General features: G+C 59.8%; 1 protein-coding gene across 1 annotated transcript; it reads right to left on the bottom strand.

Annotated features, from left to right (window-relative positions):
• Positions 1-16,650: 16,650 nt before the first annotated feature.
• On the bottom strand, positions 16,651-21,391 carry LOC138069131 (maestro heat-like repeat-containing protein family member 7). Its single transcript, XM_068959768.1, has 7 exons — positions 21,283-21,391; positions 20,677-20,814; positions 20,047-20,223; positions 19,257-19,412; positions 18,861-18,962; positions 18,398-18,500; positions 16,651-17,807 (listed from the first exon to the last, which is right to left on the bottom strand). Exons 1-7 carry the CDS (start codon positions 21,298-21,300, stop codon positions 17,641-17,643), a joined length of 861 nt encoding a protein of 286 aa, XP_068815869.1. The 5' UTR covers positions 21,301-21,391; the 3' UTR covers positions 16,651-17,640.
• Positions 21,392-22,306: the final 915 nt, after the last annotated feature.

The following is a 22,306-nucleotide window of genomic DNA, read 5'->3' as shown; positions in this document are numbered from 1 at the left end:
CAAAAGTGCTCTGCCTGCTCTTTTCCCATCAGGGCTCAGTGGCCAGGGCCAGGGCTCTGCACACACGCAGGCCTTGGGCACAGAGGCTGCAGTGCAGGGCACAGATCTCCAAGGGGGCCCTCAGCATGCACTGGCCTCTGTAGGGAGCAAAGCTGCTGCCTCAAGGCCCAGGAGCACCTGGCTGCCTTAGCCCGGCCCTGTGCTCCAGCTCATTGTCCCTCTCCCAGATCTTCCCGCTGGGCACTGGTGAGACTTGGGAGACTTGGGAGACTTGGGAGCAGCTACCACACCTCCGGATTGCCAGCCAAGTCCAAGCCACTCTCTGACCCAGTGTCTCCTGTCAAGCCCCAGGCTGCCAGCATGGCTTCACCTGCCTGCCCCCCTCCTCACCATCTTGGGTCTATTCAACAGGGCCACGAGGCCTCTGAACGCCAGTCTGCGCATCTCCAGGCTCTCACTCTGCGCATAACCCTGGACGAGTGGCAGGACCTCCTCATCCATGTCGGCAAGGTCAGGGCATTCCAGCAGCTGAAATGGACACAGCACTGAAAGACTGGCACAGCCGGCAGCACTGCCTGCAGCGTGCAGCTCTCCATCCCACCCACCATCCAGGGCAAGGGCACCAGGCCCTCACAAAGCTCAGCCCAAACACAGCAGGCATTGTGCAGACACCCCTGGGCCCTGCTCCCAGCCCTGCACCTCACGGCACACTGCACACACTGCTCGCCTCCTCCTCCCGTCCCCTGAACCCTCCGCAGCCTCTTGTTCTCATCCCTTGGAGGAGCAATTGAACACAGACAGCTGCCACAAAGCAGGCACGAAATACAAGTGCTTACGAGTGGTCGCCCAGCAGAAACAAGCCAAGGCCGGGGCTACTAACAGGAGCGTATGCATTGCCCCAGCTCCATTCACCAGCATCACCCCACATGCATGTGCACAAGCGAGCACAGCATTTAGAGGCCCCTCCAGAGAGGCACTGCTTGCCATGAGGCCCACCTCGACAAAGAAAGCCATGACGGGCAGCTGATGAAACTGGTCCTCCCTCCTCAGCAGCCTTGCCAGCTGGCGGAAGATCCAGCGACGCAGGTGACTGGCAGCCCCCCTCATTGCTCTGTCAGAGGCAAGAAGGCAGTGTTGGGCCTCAGCCGAGCAGGCAAACCTCCTCTGGCATCGCTCTGCTTGGCATGCAGCTCCTGCAGCCAGCGGCATTTGCTCATGGAGCATTGCTCTTGCCCTACCACACCTTGCCATTAGAAAGTCAGCGTCAGGCATCATTACGTTCCTTTTGGTGGGAGACCGGAGAAACAGCCTTCCTGCCCAGGCGGCATGGCCTGCCCACACATCCCCTCTCCTGCCCGCTTTGGATTCCTGTGCCCCTGGGCCCTCCCCAGGTTCTCCTGCGCACGACCCTCTCCCACAGCTCCTAACACCACCTGCTCCCCCAGCAGCTCTCCAAGCTGGGCAGCATGGCAGCTCCCAGGGCCCTTCTGCTGGGCGAGCCCTTGCCACAAGGGCTGAGGCTGCAGCCCCTTTCTTGGAGAAGTGGCGTTCCCCCTCCCCCACCAAGAAGCACATGGGGAGGCACACCCCACAGCCAGGGAAGAGGTGCTGGGCCAGAGCAGGCCGGAAAGGGCTCTACCTGGCCAGCACCACCACTCCCTTCTGGGAGGTGTCCGCATGCAGAAATAGGTCCCAGCCGCCCTTCCTCTCAACAGCCACGGCTACGGTCTCATAGTGGGCGCAGCGCAGCAGACTTTTCATGGCCTGCACGGCGCACCTGCATGCAGAGCAAAGCCCAGGTCACACTGGCAGCCTGGCCCTGCCTCCAGGTGCAGCGCAGAGACAGGGCGAGCGGGATCGAGCACCTGACGTGGCTGGTGGGACGGGACTCATCCCGTTGGCATTCCCTCAAGAAGATATTTGCTTCCTGGTGGCTGAACTCTGCTGTGAAGACCATCTGCAAGAGCAGCGCCAGGAAGAGCTGGGGGAAAAACGCCTTCACCGCCTCTGGGCAGACGGGCTCCCGGATGATCTCACACAGTGCCCTCGTTGCCTGCAGAAAACACCCAGACACACCTCTCACTCCCGAGCAGTCCCCGGCATGCTTCCACAGCCCTCCAGGTGGGAGGCTCAAGCACAGCCTTGGAGCATGGGAAATGCAGCTGGAGGCCTCAGCCTGGCTGCCTGACCAGGGCCAGCGCCCGCAGGCTCTTGGGCCTCAGCTCCTGGTTGTACACAGTGAGCCTTCCTGCCTCAGCATGACCATCACCTCGGCAGGCTTCGTGTAGCGTGCACGCTCGGCCAGGCTCCCTGTCCCAGGCCGTGCTGCCTGCCCAGGTTTTGCAGGAGCCCTACTCCTGCCCCTCACCTTGCCCCCAACCCGACCCTGGCTTTCCAGCCTGCTGAGCGAGGTCGGCGGATGCAGGGACAGCGTCGGATGGAGATTTCCTGGGCATGGCCAGCCTGGCTGTTGGTGTGCAGAGAGGCCAGGCAGCACTTGGCAGCCCTGTGCGCTGGCACAGTCGGAGGCCTGGCGCTGGCCATGTTGTAGCCATGGGCCCAGGAGAGGTCCCTGCTTGGGGGCACACAAGCAGTGGAGAGGGGGAGGGGGCCCAGAGAGGCAGGCACCAGCCTGGGGGCACGGGAGGCCTCGTCCCCTAACTCACGGCCAGCGGAAGGATGCAGTTGTTGTCCCTGTCGGAGCTGGACTGCTTGCGCAGTGGCCGCTCCTCCAGCAAGCTCAGCAGCTCCCGCAGCATGTCCGGCGCAAGCATCGGCTTATCCATCAGCACCTTCCACATGCTCACGGCAGTGCTGCAGGCCCAGAGCGCCTTGTCAGTGGCACTTCCTTGGCCGCAGCACCGTAGCCTGGGCCAGCCCTGGAGGTCCCCAGCTGTGTGCCAGCCCTGCCCCTGCCCACCCCCTCCTCCCTGGCAGCCCCAAGAGGGTCCTGCCCAGGCAGGCAGCACATGACCAAGCTGAAGCCCCTTGCGCGGCAGGGAGCGTGCAGAGCCGCTGCGCTCTGCGGCTCAAGGCAGGGACACTTGCTCAGCTCTGGCTCCTCAAGGCCTGCTTGAGGCACCAGGGCTGGGAAACGGTGGGCGAGACACAGGGCCCTGCCCCTCAGCCGTGTGCTGGCCTTCTGCTTGCCTCTGGCCCTCTTTGGGCCCTTCTCCCCATGGCCAATGAGCCACTGGAGCCCGTCCAGGCTGACGGGCCCCATACCTGTTGCACAGTGGCGAGCAGTACAGCAGGCTCACGGTCACCTCGCTGGGCTCCAAGCAGGCCAGCTGGCAAAGGGTCTTGTTTAGGGTGACCCGGGCCGACAGCTCCCTCACATACTTGACGTTCCTGTAGAGGCACCTTATGATGCGTGGCACCTGGAAGACACAAGGCGGACGGTGAGGCTGCTCCCAGAGAGCAGCCAATACCCCAGCTCCCACTCACTTCTCCTTCCCTCTCCACCACTCCCACCGCTCCTTGCTGCCTTCCAAGGGGCTCCGCTGCCCAAGAACACTGGCTCTCGGCGGGGAAACAGCGCCCCAGAGGGTCGAGCCCCACGCACGCCAGCCCCAGGCTCCTTACATCTTCCAGCACAGAGAAAGCGTCCAGCAGGAACATGGTCAGCATGTGGGAAGCCACCTCCGTATTGTAGGTGCTGCAGTTCCTCATGCCCTCGATGGCTGTGACAATGACGTCTGTCCTTTCGGAAGGCTGCAGGTTTTTCACAAACAGCTGGGGCAGAAAGGACCCAGGAGAGAAGAAATGTCACGCTGCGGGCCGCACTACTGCTGCTTAGCTAAGCAGTGGATGTGGCTCTGGAGAGAGGTGCGGGGCAGTGCTGGCACCGTGGCCCAGGAGAGCCAGGAGCACGCGCTGTGCTGGGTAGCAGCAGCATGGGGCATGTGGCCAGAGGGCCACCAGGGCAAGGCAGGATGCTCGGGAGCAGGCTCACAGTGCACTGGCTCTGCAGGCAACCCTAGCTTGCCGGTGGCCAGCAGGCTGCAGCTGCTGCTGGGACTCTTGGAGCCAAGCCTCTGGCTAGTCCCCGCTCAGGGACAGCGGGAGACACAGCAGTGAGAGCAGGGCTGCTACCAGGCAGCAACCAGTACTCTAGGTGCCACTCAGAGCTGCTTCCTTCTCCACCACCACCTCTGCATCAACCCCAAGGCCCCCTCAGCCCCACTCGTTAGGCATCCCTTTGCTCATCCACGTCTCCTCAGGACCCCATGCCCAACAGTCCCAGCAAGGGAAGTGCTCCTCACCCTCATGATCACGCTCATGTTGCTCGTCCACGAAAGGCAGAGCTCATTGTCGGCTTCCCTCTCCTTCTGGGGCTCCACATACTCTGGATCATCCTGCAGCATCGCCCGGCCTGAACAGCAGCAGAAAGACACAGCGGTCAGCAGGAGTCATGCAGAGCTGCAGCTGGCAGACTCATGGCGTCAGAGAGAAACCAGCCTGGCAGAGACAAAGGGCATGCCAGGAATGGATGGGGAGCAGGATTCCCAGGGAGGGTCGGGGCCTATTCCAGGGCAGAGAAGGGCAACTGCTTCAAAGGGTACCAAAAGCCTCACGGGCTTTCCGGTGCGAAGCCCGACACAAGCCGTAGCCTCTGAGCAGGGGCTGCTGAGCGTTTTCCAGGCCAGTGGTATCCAGGACAGGTACTAACAGCCCGCTCCCCTGCTCCTACATCAGCCGCGCCTCCTGCTCCTTTGCCTCACTGAGCAGAGGGGCCGAGGCAGTGCGATGCCTTCCCCGGCCTTGCCAGCGTGGCCGCGTGCAGAAGCACACAGCCCAGCACAGCTTCTCTTACGTTTTCGCTGCACGACGAATCTGAAGAGGCAATGAAGAGCATCCAAGGCCCCGCCCTTGGTCTCCGCGTCCTCGTAAGCACAGCAAAGGATGAGACAGCCCACCAGCTGTCCCAGCATCGGCACGGGGATCTTCCCATAGCAGGCAGGGCTCTCATCCACTCCTCCAAAGGGGTGCCACACCTGGGCAAGGCGGGTGGGACAGGTAGAAGGGCTGACGGGAGGCAGTCGCCACCAAAGCCCTGAAGCCAAGACTCTGCCCAGGCATGGATCCCAGCGGAGCCAAAGCTCTCGAGGGCCCTGCAGGCCTTGCCTCCCAAAGCAGCAGCCCAGCAAAGGCAGCACTGCCAGGCTGCGGCTCACATCATGCTCCGCGCGCACTGCTCCCCTGCACAGGGCTGGGGGCACAGCTGGCTCCTGCGACAAAGGGACTGCAGAGAAAAGCCCATGGAGAGAGGGCCAAAGAGCTTTGCTTCAGGGCAGAGCCTTGCTCAGTGCCTTAACCTGTGCCCACGCTTCCCTCCGAGGGACCCCCTGAGCTGCACTGTGCTCTGGGCTGCTGCAAAGGGCCAAAGCGGGGGCTGCACGGTGCTTGGCTCCTTACCTCCAGCGAGGAATAGTTGGCCAGCAACTTGCTCAGCCTCCCAATCCTCCCCACGGCCCTCTCACGCACAGCTGCTCTCTCCGTCTTGGTGAAGGGCAGCAGCATCTGCAAGGAGAAAGGCTACTGCTCTGCCCGGGGAGCTGACGCCCACTCCAGCAGGAGCAGCTCTGCTAAGCGCCTGCCTGCAGTCCTACAGTGCACCAAGGCTTCCTCGGAGCTAGAGCCAAGCCTGGAATGGCCTTCCTGCCCCTACAGGCCCCAGCCTGCAAGGCCCACCTTGCCCTCAGGCAGCCAGCCACACCTAAGCCCCCTCCCAGCCTCTGCTCCTGGCCATGCACATGGCCCCGGGTGCCCTCTTCAGGATGGCAGGCCTTTCAGGCCACACCTTCCCTAGGGGTCTGCAGTGGGCAGCCTGGCCTCCGGCCTCCTGGCATGGCAGAAGAACCAAGCTTCTGGGCTCGGCTCCCCTTGCAGCACGGGCAGCTCCCAGTGGGTCTCTGCCCCATTCTGATCTGGCAAGGAAAGCACAAGGCACGCGGAGGCGGGGGGACAGCAGCACCAGCTGCCATCAGTGCAGTGCCTAGAGAAGAAGGGTGACATTCCTCCCACTGCTTTGGTGCAAGGAGAGCTTTGGGGGCAGAGGTGGCCCAGGAGTGCTCATGGGGGCAAGGTGTTCCCAAGAGCCTGGAGGATGTTTGGGGTGGGAAGGGACTTGGGCTGTAGCCAGGGGACACTGGGCTCACAGAAGAGCCCAGTGGGGAACCTCCGCTCACCCAAGCGAGAAACGCCCCCTGCCTGCAGCGTGCTGCCTGTACATGGCACTCGGGGGGGGAATGTCCACTCGAGGGTGTCACTTCCCTCTGGGCTGAGGAACAGGCCCAATGCAGCCCACTCTTTGCAAATGCCACACCTGCAAGATCTTCTGCAGCTCCAGGAGGCTGGAAGTGGCCGACTTGAGCACCAGCACCTCCAACATGTTGTCCATGGCATCGAGGGTCTGCAAGGAGGACAGGGGGTTGTGGCATTCCTTCCCCACTGCCTCTGACCCACAGCAGACTCAGTTGAACCCCTGCTGCCCAGCGAGGACACCCGCTGCCCTGCACGGGCCAACGAGAGGCCTCAGGGCAGGAGACCTGCTGTGCACGGACCAGCCCCTGGGCACTGCCCATGGCCCAGCCCACGGGAAGGGCATGAAGGCAGGAGGGTGGGAAAACAAAGCTGAGATCCTGCCCAGCCTTGGAGCTGGCAGTCACCTCTCAGCACAGCGGAGCCAGGGGCAAGCCCAGAGGGGCTGGCGGGCTCCCTGTAGCTCACCCAGCACCTACCTTGGAGTAGAGGGACATGTCCACGGTCTCCATGTCTTCTCTTGGAGGAAGCAAGAAGACACTCTTGAAGCAGGCATGGAGAAGGCTGCTCTTTTTGCCCTCCAGAACCGGCTCCACTGCACTGCAAAGAGAGAGCGAGAGAGAGAGAGAGATGCCTGTTGGACACTGGTGCTGGGAGCAGTGCCTGGATGCCCTGGGGAGGTGGCTGTGGGCCGCTGGGGCAGGAGTCCCCCGGCTGCTACAGAGAGCACGTGAGGGAGCCCTGCAGGGAGGCACCTCCTCCCTCCATGAACTGGCCCAGGGCCAGAGGAGAGCCCAGGCAGCTAGGCCTCCCCCCTTCTCTACCACCTGCCTCCCCTTCTGCACTACAAGCCAAGGGGCCCTGGGGAGCTGCAGCAGGCAACCCTCTGCCCTCCCATCTGCCCTACTGACAAGCCTGGGCCAGGGGAGAGCAGAAGCGCAGCAGACAGCACCGCCAGCCTCCTCCCACCATGGTGCACACCTCCCAGCCAGGGACGGTACCATCAGGCACATGCTGTGCACAGGTCCTGGCCAAACCAGGGGCTCTGCTAGCTACCTCATTGCCGTGATAGCAAGCATGGCTTGCTGGCGCACCGCTGTGCCCAGGCGCTCCAAGGGCTCCTCTTCCAGCAGCACCTGCACAGCACAACCGGCAGTCAGCGCAGCAACTGCCATCCCCCAGCACCAGCAGACCCAGGGCCCAGCTGGCCTTGCCCCTGTCCTCACACCTGCTGCCTCTCCCCTCACCTCGATATGCTCGGCCAGCTCGTGTCGGCAGCAGAACACCTCCAGGCCCCAGGACAAGGTCTTGGCGCTGCTGCCTCCACAGAGGGTGCCGATGGACGCTAGAAACTTCAGCTTCTGCGCCTCTTGCTGACAGACGGGGAAGAGAGACAGAGTGAGCGTGAGAGGGGACAGCAAAGGCCAGCAGGACCAGAGCAGCCAGGGGGCTGCAGTGCTGGGCGGGACCCCGGACGGCAGCAGCTCTGCACAGCCAGCACCTCCCCAGCAGCCTGCCAGCAGACATGGGCAGACCCGCAGGGAGACCCAGGCACAGCCCCCATGGAAACGGCTGCACTTACCTGTTCTCGGCCACCCACAAAGGCTTGGATGAAGTCCAAGGCTTCCTCATCCTCTCTGGACAGCTCGGACCAGCTGCTGATGGAAAACCTTGCACCTGAGAAAGGAAGAGAGCCAGGAGCACTGCAGAGATGGAGGGCAGGCAGCAGAGAGCCGCGCAGTGAGCTCTGCCCGCCGGCCAGCCATGGGCCTGCTCCCGGGCACGCAGTCTCCCCCACGCTGCTCAAGGCTGCACGGTGCCCAGCACATGGGCTGCCCTGCTGCAGCCAGCCAGGCAGGGCAAACCTCAACTGCACCAGGCTGGGAAACGTGCTGCCAGATGGGCAGCATCCCTCCTCCTGCCACGGAGCTGCCGCTCGCTGCCCGTCCCAGGCAGCAGGAGCTGCGTCCATCTGCGATCTCCCTCCCGGGCGCGTGCTGCGCTGGGGCCAGCTCCCAAGCCCCGAGCGGGCCCTGGCATCCGGGCACCGCTGTGCCACCACCCCGGGCACCCCGACACCACGTGCTGGGGAGATGGGAGCCCGGCGCAGAGCAGGGTGCGCTCCCCGGCCCTCACCCCAGCCCGGCCCAGCCCCACGGGGCCGCTCACTCACCTCTCCGCCACGCCTGGGACTCGAACCCCTCCAAGGGCCTCGAGGCAGAGCTGCTCTCCTCGGCAACCCTGTCCTGCTCCTGGGATGCCCGGCGCGGGCAGCCGTACTCCTGCTCCCAGGCCACCCGTGGGCGGCTGGGGGGTCTCTCCGCCATCCTGCGGCACGGAGCAGAGGCAGGAGGGGGACACTTGTTTAATGCAGAGCTGGGGAGGGTCCCCACGGGGGTGGGGGCAGCGCAGTCAAAGGTCCCCGCGCCCGCCCCGGCCCTGGAGCCAGCTCTCCTGCGCCTCAGCCCCTGCCGCAAGGTCCTGCCCCCGCCACGGCCGAGGGCCCCCGCAGCCCCGTGGCACTGCCGAGCCCGGCCCCGTCGCTCTCACCCGCAGCAGGAGCTGGCAAGGCCTCGGCAAGCGCCTCGACTCCGCGGGGCTGCCGGGGCGGCAGGGAAAGACGCGGCTGCGCTCGGGGGCTCCTCCTCGAGCTCCACGCGCTCCTGCCCTCTCCCGTCGCCGTCCGCCCGGACACTGCCCGCACCTGACAGCGCCGCCGGTGTCACAACGGGGGGGGTCACAATGGCCCCGCCGGGGGCGGCTCTGAGGTCACCTCTGCTGCGCGAGCTGCTCCAGCAGCAGCAGCCGGCGCCGCCAGGGGCTCCAGGGCCGCAGCGCGGCCGCCCCGGGCAGGAGGGAGCTGGGGCAGGGCAGGGCGAGGCAGCTCGAGGGGCCGCGCGCGGCTCCGCATGGCCACCTCCCTCCTCTTTCATCCCCGGCTGCCCACGCCTGGCCGCACTCACCTGCTCACCACTAACCACCAGCACCACCTCAAAACCTGACCCCACCATACCTCTTGCCCCAATCCCCTCCTCTCATCCCTCACCCCAAACTCTAACCCTCCAGCCACAACCCAGACCTCCAACCCCTTTCCCTAACTCTTGCTCCAGCCCTCACCGGCATCTCCAACCCTCAGCCCTAGCCAACAAATGCTAGCCTTCACCCCAGCCCTCACCCCTGCCATAGCCCACTCCCCCACAAAGCTAGCCAACACTCACAGCAAGCACCAGAAACCCGCAGCACAACCACCAAACCTCGCCCCACGCCTCACCCAACCCCTCACCCCATGCAGCCAGCTCTCGTCCCCAGCCCTGCCCTCAACACCAGCCCCCAAGCACCAACCCCAGGGAGATGCCCGAACCCTCACTGCCAGCCGCAACCCCTTCCCCAGCCGCCCTCCCCCTCGCACCAGCCCCCTACCCTGCAGCCCCTCTGCTCACGCTCCCGCCGGGCCCCCTCGCGCCCCACCCCGGCAGGCAGAGGAAGGGCAGGACCGGGCCGTGCTGGGGCAGCTGAGCGTGGCAGGCACCGCTGCAGATGCTCTGCTCCAGCCCCGCTCCAGCAGGGGCACCTACAGCACGTTGCCCCACACCAGCACAGGCGGCTTTGCAGCTTCTCCTGCAGCGGAGACTCCACAGCCTCTCGGGGAACCTGCTCCACTGCTTAACCGCCCTCGCGGGGAAAAAGCGCTTTCCTGCGCTCAGGGGGAATCGCCTGCTTCGCCATTTTGGGCCACGGCAGCACCCAACTCCGGGGCCGGGGCCGGAGGGGCGGAGGGGCGGGGCCATGGCAGGGACGGGGCGCCAGCCGGGCCCCCCGCGCCGGCACAGGGAGCGCAGCAGGCTGCTGGGGCGCGGCCGTGGCGCAGACGCCCCCGCCGCACGCCCCTCGCCCACGGGCCCCGCCCGGGCCAGCCCCGGCCCCCGCGCACGCAGCAGGCCGCCGCCGCCGGGCCCTGCGCCACGCTGGCCCCGGCCGCGGCCGCAGGGACAGCCCGCCGGGCGGCCGTTGGGCGGCCTGCGTGTCGCTCACGGCTCACCCCGCCCCTCCCGGGCACCCATTCGCTCGCTGCCTCCCCTCGCTCCCCGATTGGCCGGGCGGGGGGCGGGCTCTCCACCCGCCCGCGGCAGCTGCTGGCGCCAAGCAGAAGCTGCAGCTCGGCTCTGTGGAGAAGAGGCGGCTGCAGAGAGCCGCTCGCTCTGCCCGCAGCCCCGCCGCCTCCGGGCAGCGTTCTCCCGCCCGGCACCTGGCCCCTTCTCTGCACGGCACAGATTATTGGCCTTGCCAGTTCTGCTGGCCCCCGGGGCCGTGGCCGGGCTCCCAAGTGGGCGGAAAACCACACGGACGTCGGGCAAAGAGCTGGTGAGCAGCCTGGACTGCTTCAGGCTGGAGCACGTTATACGGCGTAGAAATTATGCCCTCCACTCCTGCAAGTAGGAGGATGTTGGCCCGTTCAGCTGGCACGGTTGGAGCTGGAAAAGGACGCCTGCCCGTTGTCTAAAAGAAATTGTTGTAAAACCTAAAACCTTTTCCCTGTGTTTTACAAAAGCAAAACAGCTAACCTCGTGTGAACTCAAGGAGCAATTTCTCTGGGAGGACTGTATGAAAACTGAGGGGTTTTTTTTGTTTTGAGGAGAAAAGCACTCTTTCTTTTCCAAACCCTTGAGTTGGTGTTCTTTGACCTTCATACGTGAGTCGATTTCAGCCTAGGAGGCTCTTTTCCCACCGGTAGGTGTTGATGTTGACAGAGGCACCGCTGTGCTTTCTAGTGTGGCATGCTAGCACCTATTCCAAGAAGTGGAACTCTCTCTGCTTATTGCGTTGTGGCCAAGCAATACATCCGCACAATGGAAGAAGGTTGAGGGCAGAAGCCTGGCTGTGGCTGACCACAGGTGTTGCCAAGAAAGCTGGATGAATCTCAGCACAAAGGGCGCCACAGGCTGGCCTTTGTTTTAAGGCATGCCCTGGACTCCTGCAAGCACCTGAAGGCTGGAAATCCATCCTTCCAGGAGCAGAAACGATGAGCAGTAGAGGGAATGTGCTGCGCAGGTGAGCTGCAGCTGGTGCAGCAAGCATTGCTGGTTTGAAGCGGTGGCTTGCTCCTTTGCCCTTTCCCAGAGAAATGCAATCTGATAATGGATGACATCTGTAAGAACAAAGAACTGCAAAGGTGGAGTTCTTCCCGTGGAGTCCAGCGGACTTTGCACCTACCGTGTCGAGCTCAATGCAATGGGGGAGGAGAAAGATGGAATGGATGAGAGAAAGGACAGCAATGCAAGAGTGACTCTTCTCTCTTAGAATACTTCTAAGTGGGGATTGGATTTGTGGGAAGTCTGAAGTTGGCTAAGTAAGTGACACCCTCCCACCATGGGAAGTGTCAGAGAAGGACATTGTATCTGATTTAGCTTCAGCTTAGTCTCAGGGCCTAAAGTAGATGAAGCCTGCGGGCCTCAAGGCCAAACTGTGAATGAACTTGAGAAACATTGCTGGCAATGTAGCTGCAAAACCATTTATGACCAGCTACTAAGGCTACAAAAGCAGCTAATGAGGATGTAAAATAGGATGCAGGAGACAAGATGGGATGCACGTGGGTTGGGGTTGACCTTGGAGGAGATAAGGGCCTGGGCTGTAGGCCAGGAGCTGTCCGAAGGAGAGAGAGACCAGTCAGAAGGGGAGAGACCAGTGACTCAGTAAAGAAGACTGGAGGAGACTGTCACTGGCAGGAGGGGAAATAAGACTGCAAAGGGTCTGATTAGCCCAGAATGTCTTTGTTCAGGGTCCCTGCGTGGAGGCAGCCAGCTCGAGCTGTTACTTCCTGTACTGTCATTTATTCTTGTAATTCATGTCAAAGGAATAATTAATTCTGCTCCTATATGTGCATGAGACTCTGCTCCTCGGAAACCTAGGGTGGGGCCATGTCTACAACAGGAAGTCCCCTAGATGAGGGGTTTGTGTCAGTAGCTGCACAAATTCCTTTGCAAACACTGTCAAGGTCCTGGAGAATCACCGATCACAGGACGGCTGAGGTTGGAATGGACCTCTGGAGATCATCTAGTCCAACCCCCCTGCTCAAGCAGGGTCCTCCAGAGCACATTGCCCAGGACCCCACCCAGATGGCTTTTGAGTATCTCCAGGGAAGGAGACTGCACAGCCCCTCTGGGCAACCTGTGCCAGTGCTCCGTCACCCTCCCAGCCCAGAAGTTTTTCCTCCTGTGCACATGGAACTGCCTGTGGTTCAGTTTGTGCCCGTTGCCTCTTGTCCTGTCCCTGGGCTCTACTGAGATCCCCTCTCAGTCTTGTCTTCTCCAGGCTCTACAGGCCGAGCTCTCGCAGCCTTTCTTCACAGGAGACATGCTGCAGTGCCCTCATCATCTTTGTAGCCCTCCGCCGGACTCTCTCCAGTAGGGCCATGTCTCTCTTGTACCCTCTTTCCCGCAGGTCAACCCCCAGCCTGTCCTGGGCCATGGAGTTCTTCCTCCCTAGGTGCAGGACCCTGCACTTGCCTTTGTTGAACTTGAGAAGGTTCCTCTCTGCCCATGAGGTTGTGATTAAACAAGGTTGTGGCTCTTTTTCTGGATGGTGGACGGGTGGGATGGCAGTAGGACAAGGAGTCATGAGGGGAGGAAGGGGAATTCCATTAACTTCTGCACCTGGGTTAGGTTCTTGGGAGGGTTATTATTGTGGGAAGTGAGGACATATGCAGCGTGAGTGCCCAAGCTGTGCACGAATTCAGCCACAGTCAGGGGTGAATCCTCCTTCGGGAGAAAATCAAGATGTAGGCCGAACTGATGAATGACTAGTTGAGGAGGAATATCCTTGTGCTTGTATTCGATGTGTATGTATGTTTTTGGATGTAATCCCTTTGGCTAGTCAGGGCTGCATAACCAGGAAAGTTGCTGGAAAGCAAGTAACCTTTCTAGTGGCTACAGGGGCTACTTTATCTCTCAAGCCATGGAGCTCAATGACAGTCCTTCCGAGATGGGTGTGTTATAAAGGTCCGCAGGCATTCACCATTAAGTCAGAGTCAGACTCTTATACGATCGTTTGTTTCAGCTGGAGCTGGGTGCAGTTACAACACTGGCAAGGTCACATCCTTCGCAATGTTTCTGGAGTTCAAGGACAGTTCAGCCTTGAGGCCTGCAGGCTTCATCTACTTTAGGCACTGATGCTAAGCAAGAGTGAGACTTATGCGAAGCTGAAGCTAAATCGGCTACAATTTCCTTCTCCAACAGTCCTCCCTTGGTTTCTATGAGCACACCTGCTGGATACATATATTGGGGTAGAGTATTTGTGCACATCATAGAGGAGAATGTGAGGCACTTTTTCTCCTTTTTTTTTTTTTTTGTGAAGTTTACCTTAGATTAAATGATAGGTTTTTTGACCTCTGTTCATGGAGTGTGCGGGATCTTTCAACTTTAAGAGATGTCCCCAGTCGAGGGGAGATCGCAGTGTAGAGGCGCGTTGTTCCTCAGGAGAGTTCAAATGGCTGTCCTGAGTGATGTCTATTTATACTACGTCCATGATTTGTACCATTAGCCAAATCAGGTGTGATCTAGCCACGGTGTGTCATATTGGAAGTCACGTACCTTTCAAATTTCAGGAGGAAGTTTCTCGTTTGCTCCCCAGCGAGGACTTCTCAGCCGGGCTTTCTGCTAGTGACTTTACCACTAGTTGTTTGTATGTGCCAAGGTCATGGTCGATCACTTGGGAAAGTGGAGGGCGAAGGTCCTGCCACCTTCCCCCCCACAACTAGAGTCAAACCCTCCACCTCACAAAGTGGCCGTACAGGAGCCTCTTGCCTCGTGGTATAAATAGACCTCAGTGTCTACTGATCAGCATATATTAATTCAGTATATAACAGCAGGGCTTGTGTCTTTCGCAATAACTACCACACACACAGAGGTGTCGGAGGATTATGAGCAGTAAAGAGAACAATGTTGATGCTAGCAATATCACTACCAGGTGAAGGTTAAAAATTCCTGTTGCTGTTAGTGACCTTTCAAAAAGAGTTCCTCACTAATGATGTTCTTTTGATTTTTCTTTTGTACTGGTTTAGTGTAGAATTGGACTGCAGCTGCTGTTGAGATGTAATAGGAGCTGAGTAATTCCAGTTGCATCCCAGGATCCCAGTAAAGTTACAGATAGAAATCTTTGGGTGATTGCTTGCAGCTACAACAATAGTATTTTTGATTATAAAATGACAAAGGGTTCTCATACAAACACATCAGACAAGGCAATCGAGTTAAATTACAAATTAATGTTTCGGAAAACCAAATAGAGAGAAGCAAAAGCTTTAATCATTATGCCACAAATCACAAGTCACTTGAAAAGGCGCCAAGGTGTTGCTGGGTTGTTAAGAAAGCCTTACTGCACGGATTTGGTTTGGAGACTCAAGAACTGAGATGCAGCTGTGCTTTTGCAGCCGGGCACTAATTCGTGAAGCACAAAGTATAGGCATTCCTCTTTTTCGATTGTAATCCCGTTCCCAATAGTGCGTTATGACAAACAAGAAGTTATGTTACCATTTTTAGTTATTGAAGGCAGAACACTGAAGGAGATAAGCCCGCCTTAACTAGGATAATCCTTCTGTTAAGCAAACATGAAGATGGTACTGCTCTTTTGGAAGTTTGTCTGCAGCTCTTGAAAAAGCAGGTATCTCCCTAAGAGACAGCATCTCGAAGATGTACACAATATGCTAAACATTTCTCTCTCCTCAGAGTTTCTGGATTCCCCTGTCTCTAGTCATTGTGAATACTGTCCACCCTCCCAAGCTGATCCGCTTGCCTGGGGGCTCCTTACTCCTGGGGGCCTTCTTGGACAAAGGGGACATTCTCTCTGCATACGTCCTACATTGCCACAGAAATAACATTCCGGTCCCTCACTGTCTCCCCGTCTTCTCCTGTCCCCTTCTCGTCCTTGCCCTTGGCATTGCCCTAGCCTTCCTCGGCCTCCTCTGTCTCTTCCTCTACCCCTTCCTCTAATTTGCAAGTTCCGTGCTGAAGCTGCTGCTAAGAGATTAGCCTCTTCTTGGTTTTCCTTTTTCCGTTCCTTTGCTTGCTTCCCTTGCTGTTTCTCCTCTCTCCCGTCATAGACCAATACTGCCACGCTTAAAATCCTTTGTGAAGTTTCTCCTTGCCACCCTGGCATGTGCTCCTTCAACTCTTTTGGGCTATCCGGAGCGGCCTGATGGACAAAGACACTAATGGCTAGTGCATCATTCCAATTCTGGAAAGTCCTTCCCCCATAGTTCAACAAGGCTTGCCCTAGTCGTCCCCCAAAATCCCTGGCCTCTTTGTCCAAGCTCTGTCTACGCTCCTGCACTCTAGTCCAATCCACTCCTAGTTTGCTACATGCTCTAATAGCTTCTACCGAGTTCCGGAGTCCTGTCTGGCAAGCGACTCTGTCCCCTGCGTTATTGTAATCCCAATTTGGATCGTTTGCTGGCTAACGATTTGTGTTTCCCCCAGTCTGTTGTACAAACTTTGCCTCTTTATTAACTATTTTATCATCTCGCTCGTTTGGTCAGAACAACTCTCTCAAGAGTACTTGGGTATCCCGCCAGTTTGGTCAGAACAACTCTCTCAAGAGTACTTGGGTATCCCGCCAGTTTGGATTCTACCCAGTGCATATATATTAGAAAACAGCTGAGCGCTCCTTTCCGCATCCTCCCTCAACCTGGGCATTTTGCTTGCCCACAATGCTCAATCACTCGGACTCCAGGGTTGGCTAGTAAATACATGCAGTACCACGTGAGGGGGGGTTAGCTCCCCCCCCCGCCCCCACTGCACTCGGTTGTAATGCTGCTGCATTAGGTAAAACATTAGCAACCATAGGATGGAGTCCTGCCACGGGAGGAGGGGAAGTCTGAGTAAGAGGAGGAGAGGGACAGATAGACAGATCTTCAGGAGGCGCCACCGGAGGAGTGTAAGGCGGAGCAGTAGCTCCTGGGGCGTTATTTGGGACACCTATATCTGCTGCAGCAAGAGTAGTTTTACAGAGGGTGCCGTTTGTCCTCCTTGGATCTCGCCGGTCCCACATCCAATTATCCCACACATACCAATAATCCATTCAGTGAGGCTTTTCATCTTCCAACAGAAGCTGCAGCAGAGCTCATTTCTTAGAATCGAAGGATCCTTCCTTGGGTTAACCCCCACATTAATTGTAAGATGGACAATCATCCTGACATAAAGGGACAGCTAACTAGCTAGGGATCGATTTGACTGTAACGGCTTTTTTCTCCTTTTTGTTCCTTTTCCTTTTCTAAATTTGGATGTTTGGAGCCAAGAGGGTCCAATGGTGGTTGGCTACACTCCCATCTGGGGTGCCAAAGTGCTGTGGAAACACTTTGATCCTAGGTTTCCAAGAAGCAGAGCCTCACGCACATCTAGCAGCAAAATTTTATTTCTTTAAATGATGGTGCAGCATAGTAACTGCTGGAGCTGGGTGCCTCCAGGGAGGGACCTTGAACAAAGGAATTCTGGCCTAATTAGACCCTTTACAGTTTTATTTCCCACCTGCCAGGGAAGGTCTCCCCCAATCTTCTTTACTGAGTCTTCTTTACTCTCCTTCTGGTTGGTGTCTCTCTCCTTCTGGTTGGTCTTGGCCTTCAGCCCACACTGGTTGCCATGTCCTTGTTTCCCACAGTCCCTTATCTCCTCCGAGGTCAACCCCAACCCACGTGCATCCCATCTTGTCCCCTGCAGTCTACTTTTTAGCCCCATGAGCTAGCTGTGTGTCTTTATTAGCTGCTTTTAATGGGTTTGGCCGTTACATGCTCAGCAATGATTCTGGAGTTCATGGACGGTTCGGCCTTGAGGCCTGCATGCGCAGGGTAGGCAGTGGCGATAGAAACAGAGCTGCATGTCATACCCCAGCTCTGCCCTTCCACCTGAGATGCAAGCCCTGAAGACAGCAGGGGCCTGCTCTTGCCCTGGGGTGACTGGAGAGGGCAGGGGAGGCCAAAGCTTTTCTCCCCCTTTCCCTTGGCTATTGTGGGCCAGCAGAGCAGTTGACGCTTTGCAGCAAAACCAAAGTGTGTCAGGCCGCTCTACGCTGGCCTGGCATATTGGAACGAGTGGACACCCCGTCCCCCCCAGGACAAGCCAGATTCATGCAGGCAGCAAGTTTTGCCCCTTGCCTTTGGCTCCCTAAAAAAAGAACACTCACTCCGGCTGAGGAAACGGGGCTGTATCTTTGCGGGAAGCCCAACAAAGCCATGAAGCGGTAGCACAACAGGGGCTGTGCTTGAGGAGTCGAGCTGTCCTGGGGCTGCGGGAGATGCCAGCAATGAGCCAGACCTTCCAGCACACTTGCGTGTGTCCGTGGTGTGCAGCACCATGACATTGGCACAGCTGCGTCAGCTCTGCTCAAACAGAGTCACGTCCTGGCGGGAGGGTGCCACCTCGCCCATGCTCTCGGGAGCCAGGGACACAGTGCTCCGAGGTGGAATCTTGATGTTCTCCTTGGCACCCTCAGGTTCATGATGGTCTGTGACACCAGGCAACGGACTAAAGGTTCCGCATCATTTTCCAGGGGCTGGAGGGCTGCGAGAGAAAGGCACCGAGCTGAGAACAGACTCCCACCTTTGCAGAGATCCCAGGAATCCCCCCCCAGGCAGGGCCAGCCCCACTCAGCTCTTCCCATGCGGAGGAGGCAGCAGGTAGGACAAATGGATCAGCTGGCACTTGCAGGTCGGCCAAGCCCCAGATGCGCCCCAAATACCCCCTGCTCTCCCCCACGTAGGGACACAGAGCCTTCCTCACCTGGGGCAGGCCAGTGAACTGCAGCTCACTTCCCAGCCTCCTCCCTCCTCCCTGCCAGGGCTGCCTGACACAGCGCTGCTCTCACTCACCAGTGCACAGCTCCTGCACCTTCTCCTTCCTCCGCTTCTTCACTTGCTGCCCGATGAGCCCTAGGCAAACACCTCCGCTCACCCCTCATACTCCCCAGCAAGCCCCCAGCAGCACAGCTCCCATCTGGCCTTGCCAGCTTGGCCATGCAGCCTGCTCCCCTTGGGCAAGGCTGGCCCCAGCCCCGTCCCCACGGTGCAGGACCCAGGGACGGTGGGAGGGACTCAAGACCCTCCTGTGTGCCCGTCTGGGTGGGCAGGCATGGCCCTGGGCTTGTGGCTCACCAATGAACCTCACAGCTGCCTCCCGCAAGGATGCGTCCGGGTTCTCCAGGTATGGCAGGCTCTGGCGCAGGTGTTGCTCCGCTCTGCTCCTGTCCCTCAGCAGCTGCAGACAGCACAAGGACAGGGGGTTGGCACCGAGCCTCCCCAGAAGGCCAGGCCTGTCCCTCCTCCCAGCTCCGGCCTCCTCTTCCTTCCTGTTCCCGCCTCCCAGCTAGAAGCTGGCTGGTAGCCAGGTTCAGAGGGAGCAGAGGGCAGAGCGGGGCCTGCGGGTGCTGAGATCCCCGCCATGCTTCTGCCAAGGCCCAGCCAGGCCAGGGGCCCCTTCAGCACCCCAGCGGGCACTTACAGTAGAGGGCTCTGGGCTGCAGCAGTGCGTGAGGGGCACAGCTGTGCACCCTGCCCACTGGCCATGGCGGCAGGCCTCATCCCGCCGCGGCCCCGGGGCCTTTGGCCACGTCCTTACCACGCACTCCCCGATCTTCCATGTCTCCGCTCTTCTGGCCAGCTGCTTGAGCTCCTCCCACTTGAGGAACTGTGCAGCGCTCACCAGGGCTTCCTGAGAGGCCTGCAGAGCAACAGAGACCAGGAGATGCCACCGCAGCCACGGCAGGACACCCTGGGTCCCCCTCGTCTTGGCAAGGCTCCCAGCCTTTCCCAGCCCCAAATGGCACGACGCAGCGTGCCACTAGGTCTGGCCCTCCCTGAAGGCAGAGGCAGCTCTGCCTTGTCCTTCGGCACACAGGAAGCTGCACCTCATGCTGCCATGCGTTCCAAGGCACACTTGGCAGCAGCCCTTGCCTTGCTGCTCACCTCCACCCACGGCATGTCAGCATTGCTTCCCCAAAACACTGCTCCCTACCTGGGCCACTCTCTGCACCTTGTCACTCATGTGGAGGAAGAGCGGCACCAGGCTCCTCTGTGCATGCTGCTTCAGGTTCCGTTTGTTCTTCCCCACCACAATCTCCAGCAGGTCTTTGAAGAGGAGCATGGAGAGCTCTCGCACTCTGCTGTCTTCCTGCAGGCAGGGAGGAGAGGAGGGGAGGCCTCAGCAACGACTCCAGGAACGGGGCCCGACAAGAGCGTTTGCCGTTGCAAGGCCTCGTCCTCTCCGGGCACAACTGTCCCCCAGCCCGGCCAGAGGTCGGAGCTGAGGACAAGCCTCTGCTGAGGCAGCCTGGACAATGAGGGTTGTCGGCAGCAGCACGACAAGCCTCCCTGGGCTCTGTCTCCCTCTCCCTCTGGAGGGAGCTTCTTGGATTTCCCGAGGCCTCCATCAGGGCCCCCGCACACAACAAGAGGACAGAAAGGGACAGCCCCGCGGCACGGCCTCTCCCTCGCTCTCTAGCCTGCTCCTACCTCTCTGCTCATCGCTGCCCCAGGCCACGGCAAGCGCCGCACGCAGTCAAGCACGAGACGCAGCAGCCGAGAGCAGACAGGGGGCTGGTTTGCTCTACTCCCACAGCCCCGGACACCAAGGCCAGCACAGGGCATGGGCTGAGAACCACAGGGCAAAAGGTTTCCTGACATACAGCAGGGCCTGTGCGGGGACGTGCCAACAGGCACGTATGCAGAGGGGCACACAGCACCCAGACCACGCATACGGACCCCCGGACACACCAGCAGAGCCCCGGCTCTCCCATCAGCCTTACGTCATCAAAGCGAGGCAGAAGCTTCTCGGCCAGCTGCAGAACAATCGGGTTGGAGCCCTTCTGTTCCAGGTAGCTGAGGATGTTTCTCAGCAGCATCAGGCTTCCCACACGCACTTCCCTGCAAGCATCCTGCAGCCACTCCATGCTGTCTGGGAGCAGGCTCTGCATTCTCCTTTTCTGTGGGAAACGCACAACTTTCTTTGTGGGAAGCAAGGCCAGACCCGACCCCCCCCGCCCGCCCAAAAGTGCTCTGCCTGCTCTTTTCCCATCAGGGCTCAGTGGCCAGGGCCAGGGCTCTGCACACACGCAGGCCTTGGGCACAGAGGCTGCAGTGCAGGGCACAGATCTCCAAGGGGGCCCTCAGCATGCACTGGCCTCTGTAGGGAGCAAAGCTGCTGCCTCAAGGCCCAGGAGCACCTGGCTGCCTTAGCCCGGCCCTGTGCTCCAGCTCATTGTCCCTCTCCCAGATCTTCCCGCTGGGCACTGGTGAGACTTGGGAGACTTGGGAGACTTGGGAGCAGCTACCACACCTCCGGATTGCCAGCCAAGTCCAAGCCACTCTCTGACCCAGTGTCTCCTGTCAAGCCCCAGGCTGCCAGCATGGCTTCACCTGCCTGCCCCCCTCCTCACCATCTTGGGTCTATTCAACAGGGCCACGAGGCCTCTGAACGCCAGTCTGCGCATCTCCAGGCTCTCACTCTGCGCATAACCCTGGACGAGTGGCAGGACCTCCTCATCCATGTCGGCAAGGTCAGGGCATTCCAGCAGCTGAAATGGACACAGCACTGAAAGACTGGCACAGCCGGCAGCACTGCCTGCAGCGTGCAGCTCTCCATCCCACCCACCATCCAGGGCAAGGGCACCAGGCCCTCACAAAGCTCAGCCCAAACACAGCAGGCATTGTGCAGACACCCCTGGGCCCTGCTCCCAGCCCTGCACCTCACGGCACACTGCACACACTGCTCGCCTCCTCCTCCCGTCCCCTGAACCCTCCGCAGCCTCTTGTTCTCATCCCTTGGAGGAGCAATTGAACACAGACAGCTGCCACAAAGCAGGCACGAAATACAAGTGCTTACGAGTGGTCGCCCAGCAGAAACAAGCCAAGGCCGGGGCTACTAACAGGAGCGTATGCATTGCCCCAGCTCCATTCACCAGCATCACCCCACATGCATGTGCACAAGCGAGCACAGCATTTAGAGGCCCCTCCAGAGAGGCACTGCTTGCCATGAGGCCCACCTCGACAAAGAAAGCCATGACGGGCAGCTGATGAAACTGGTCCTCCCTCCTCAGCAGCCTTGCCAGCTGGCGGAAGATCCAGCGACGCAGGTGACTGGCAGCCCCCCTCATTGCTCTGTCAGAGGCAAGAAGGCAGTGTTGGGCCTCAGCCGAGCAGGCAAACCTCCTCTGGCATCGCTCTGCTTGGCATGCAGCTCCTGCAGCCAGCGGCATTTGCTCATGGAGCATTGCTCTTGCCCTACCACACCTTGCCATTAGAAAGTCAGCGTCAGGCATCATTACGTTCCTTTTGGTGGGAGACCGGAGAAACAGCCTTCCTGCCCAGGCGGCATGGCCTGCCCACACATCCCCTCTCCTGCCCGCTTTGGATTCCTGTGCCCCTGGGCCCTCCCCAGGTTCTCCTGCGCACGACCCTCTCCCACAGCTCCTAACACCACCTGCTCCCCCAGCAGCTCTCCAAGCTGGGCAGCATGGCAGCTCCCAGGGCCCTTCTGCTGGGCGAGCCCTTGCCACAAGGGCTGAGGCTGCAGCCCCTTTCTTGGAGAAGTGGCGTTCCCCCTCCCCCACCAAGAAGCACATGGGGAGGCACACCCCACAGCCAGGGAAGAGGTGCTGGGCCAGAGCAGGCCGGAAAGGGCTCTACCTGGCCAGCACCACCACTCCCTTCTGGGAGGTGTCCGCATGCAGAAATAGGTCCCAGCCGCCCTTCCTCTCAACAGCCACGGCTACGGTCTCATAGTGGGCGCAGCGCAGCAGACTTTTCATGGCCTGCACGGCGCACCTGCATGCAGAGCAAAGCCCAGGTCACACTGGCAGCCTGGCCCTGCCTCCAGGTGCAGCGCAGAGACAGGGCGAGCGGGATCGAGCACCTGACGTGGCTGGTGGGACGGGACTCATCCCGTTGGCATTCCCTCAAGAAGATATTTGCTTCCTGGTGGCTGAACTCTGCTGTGAAGACCATCTGCAAGAGCAGCGCCAGGAAGAGCTGGGGGAAAAACGCCTTCACCGCCTCTGGGCAGACGGG

This window comes from Struthio camelus, chromosome 13 (genome assembly GCF_040807025.1).
Source record: "Struthio camelus isolate bStrCam1 chromosome 13, bStrCam1.hap1, whole genome shotgun sequence".
Classification (NCBI taxonomy): Eukaryota; Metazoa; Chordata; class Aves; order Struthioniformes; family Struthionidae; genus Struthio; species Struthio camelus.
This window is presented reverse-complemented; position numbering and strand designations above follow the sequence as displayed.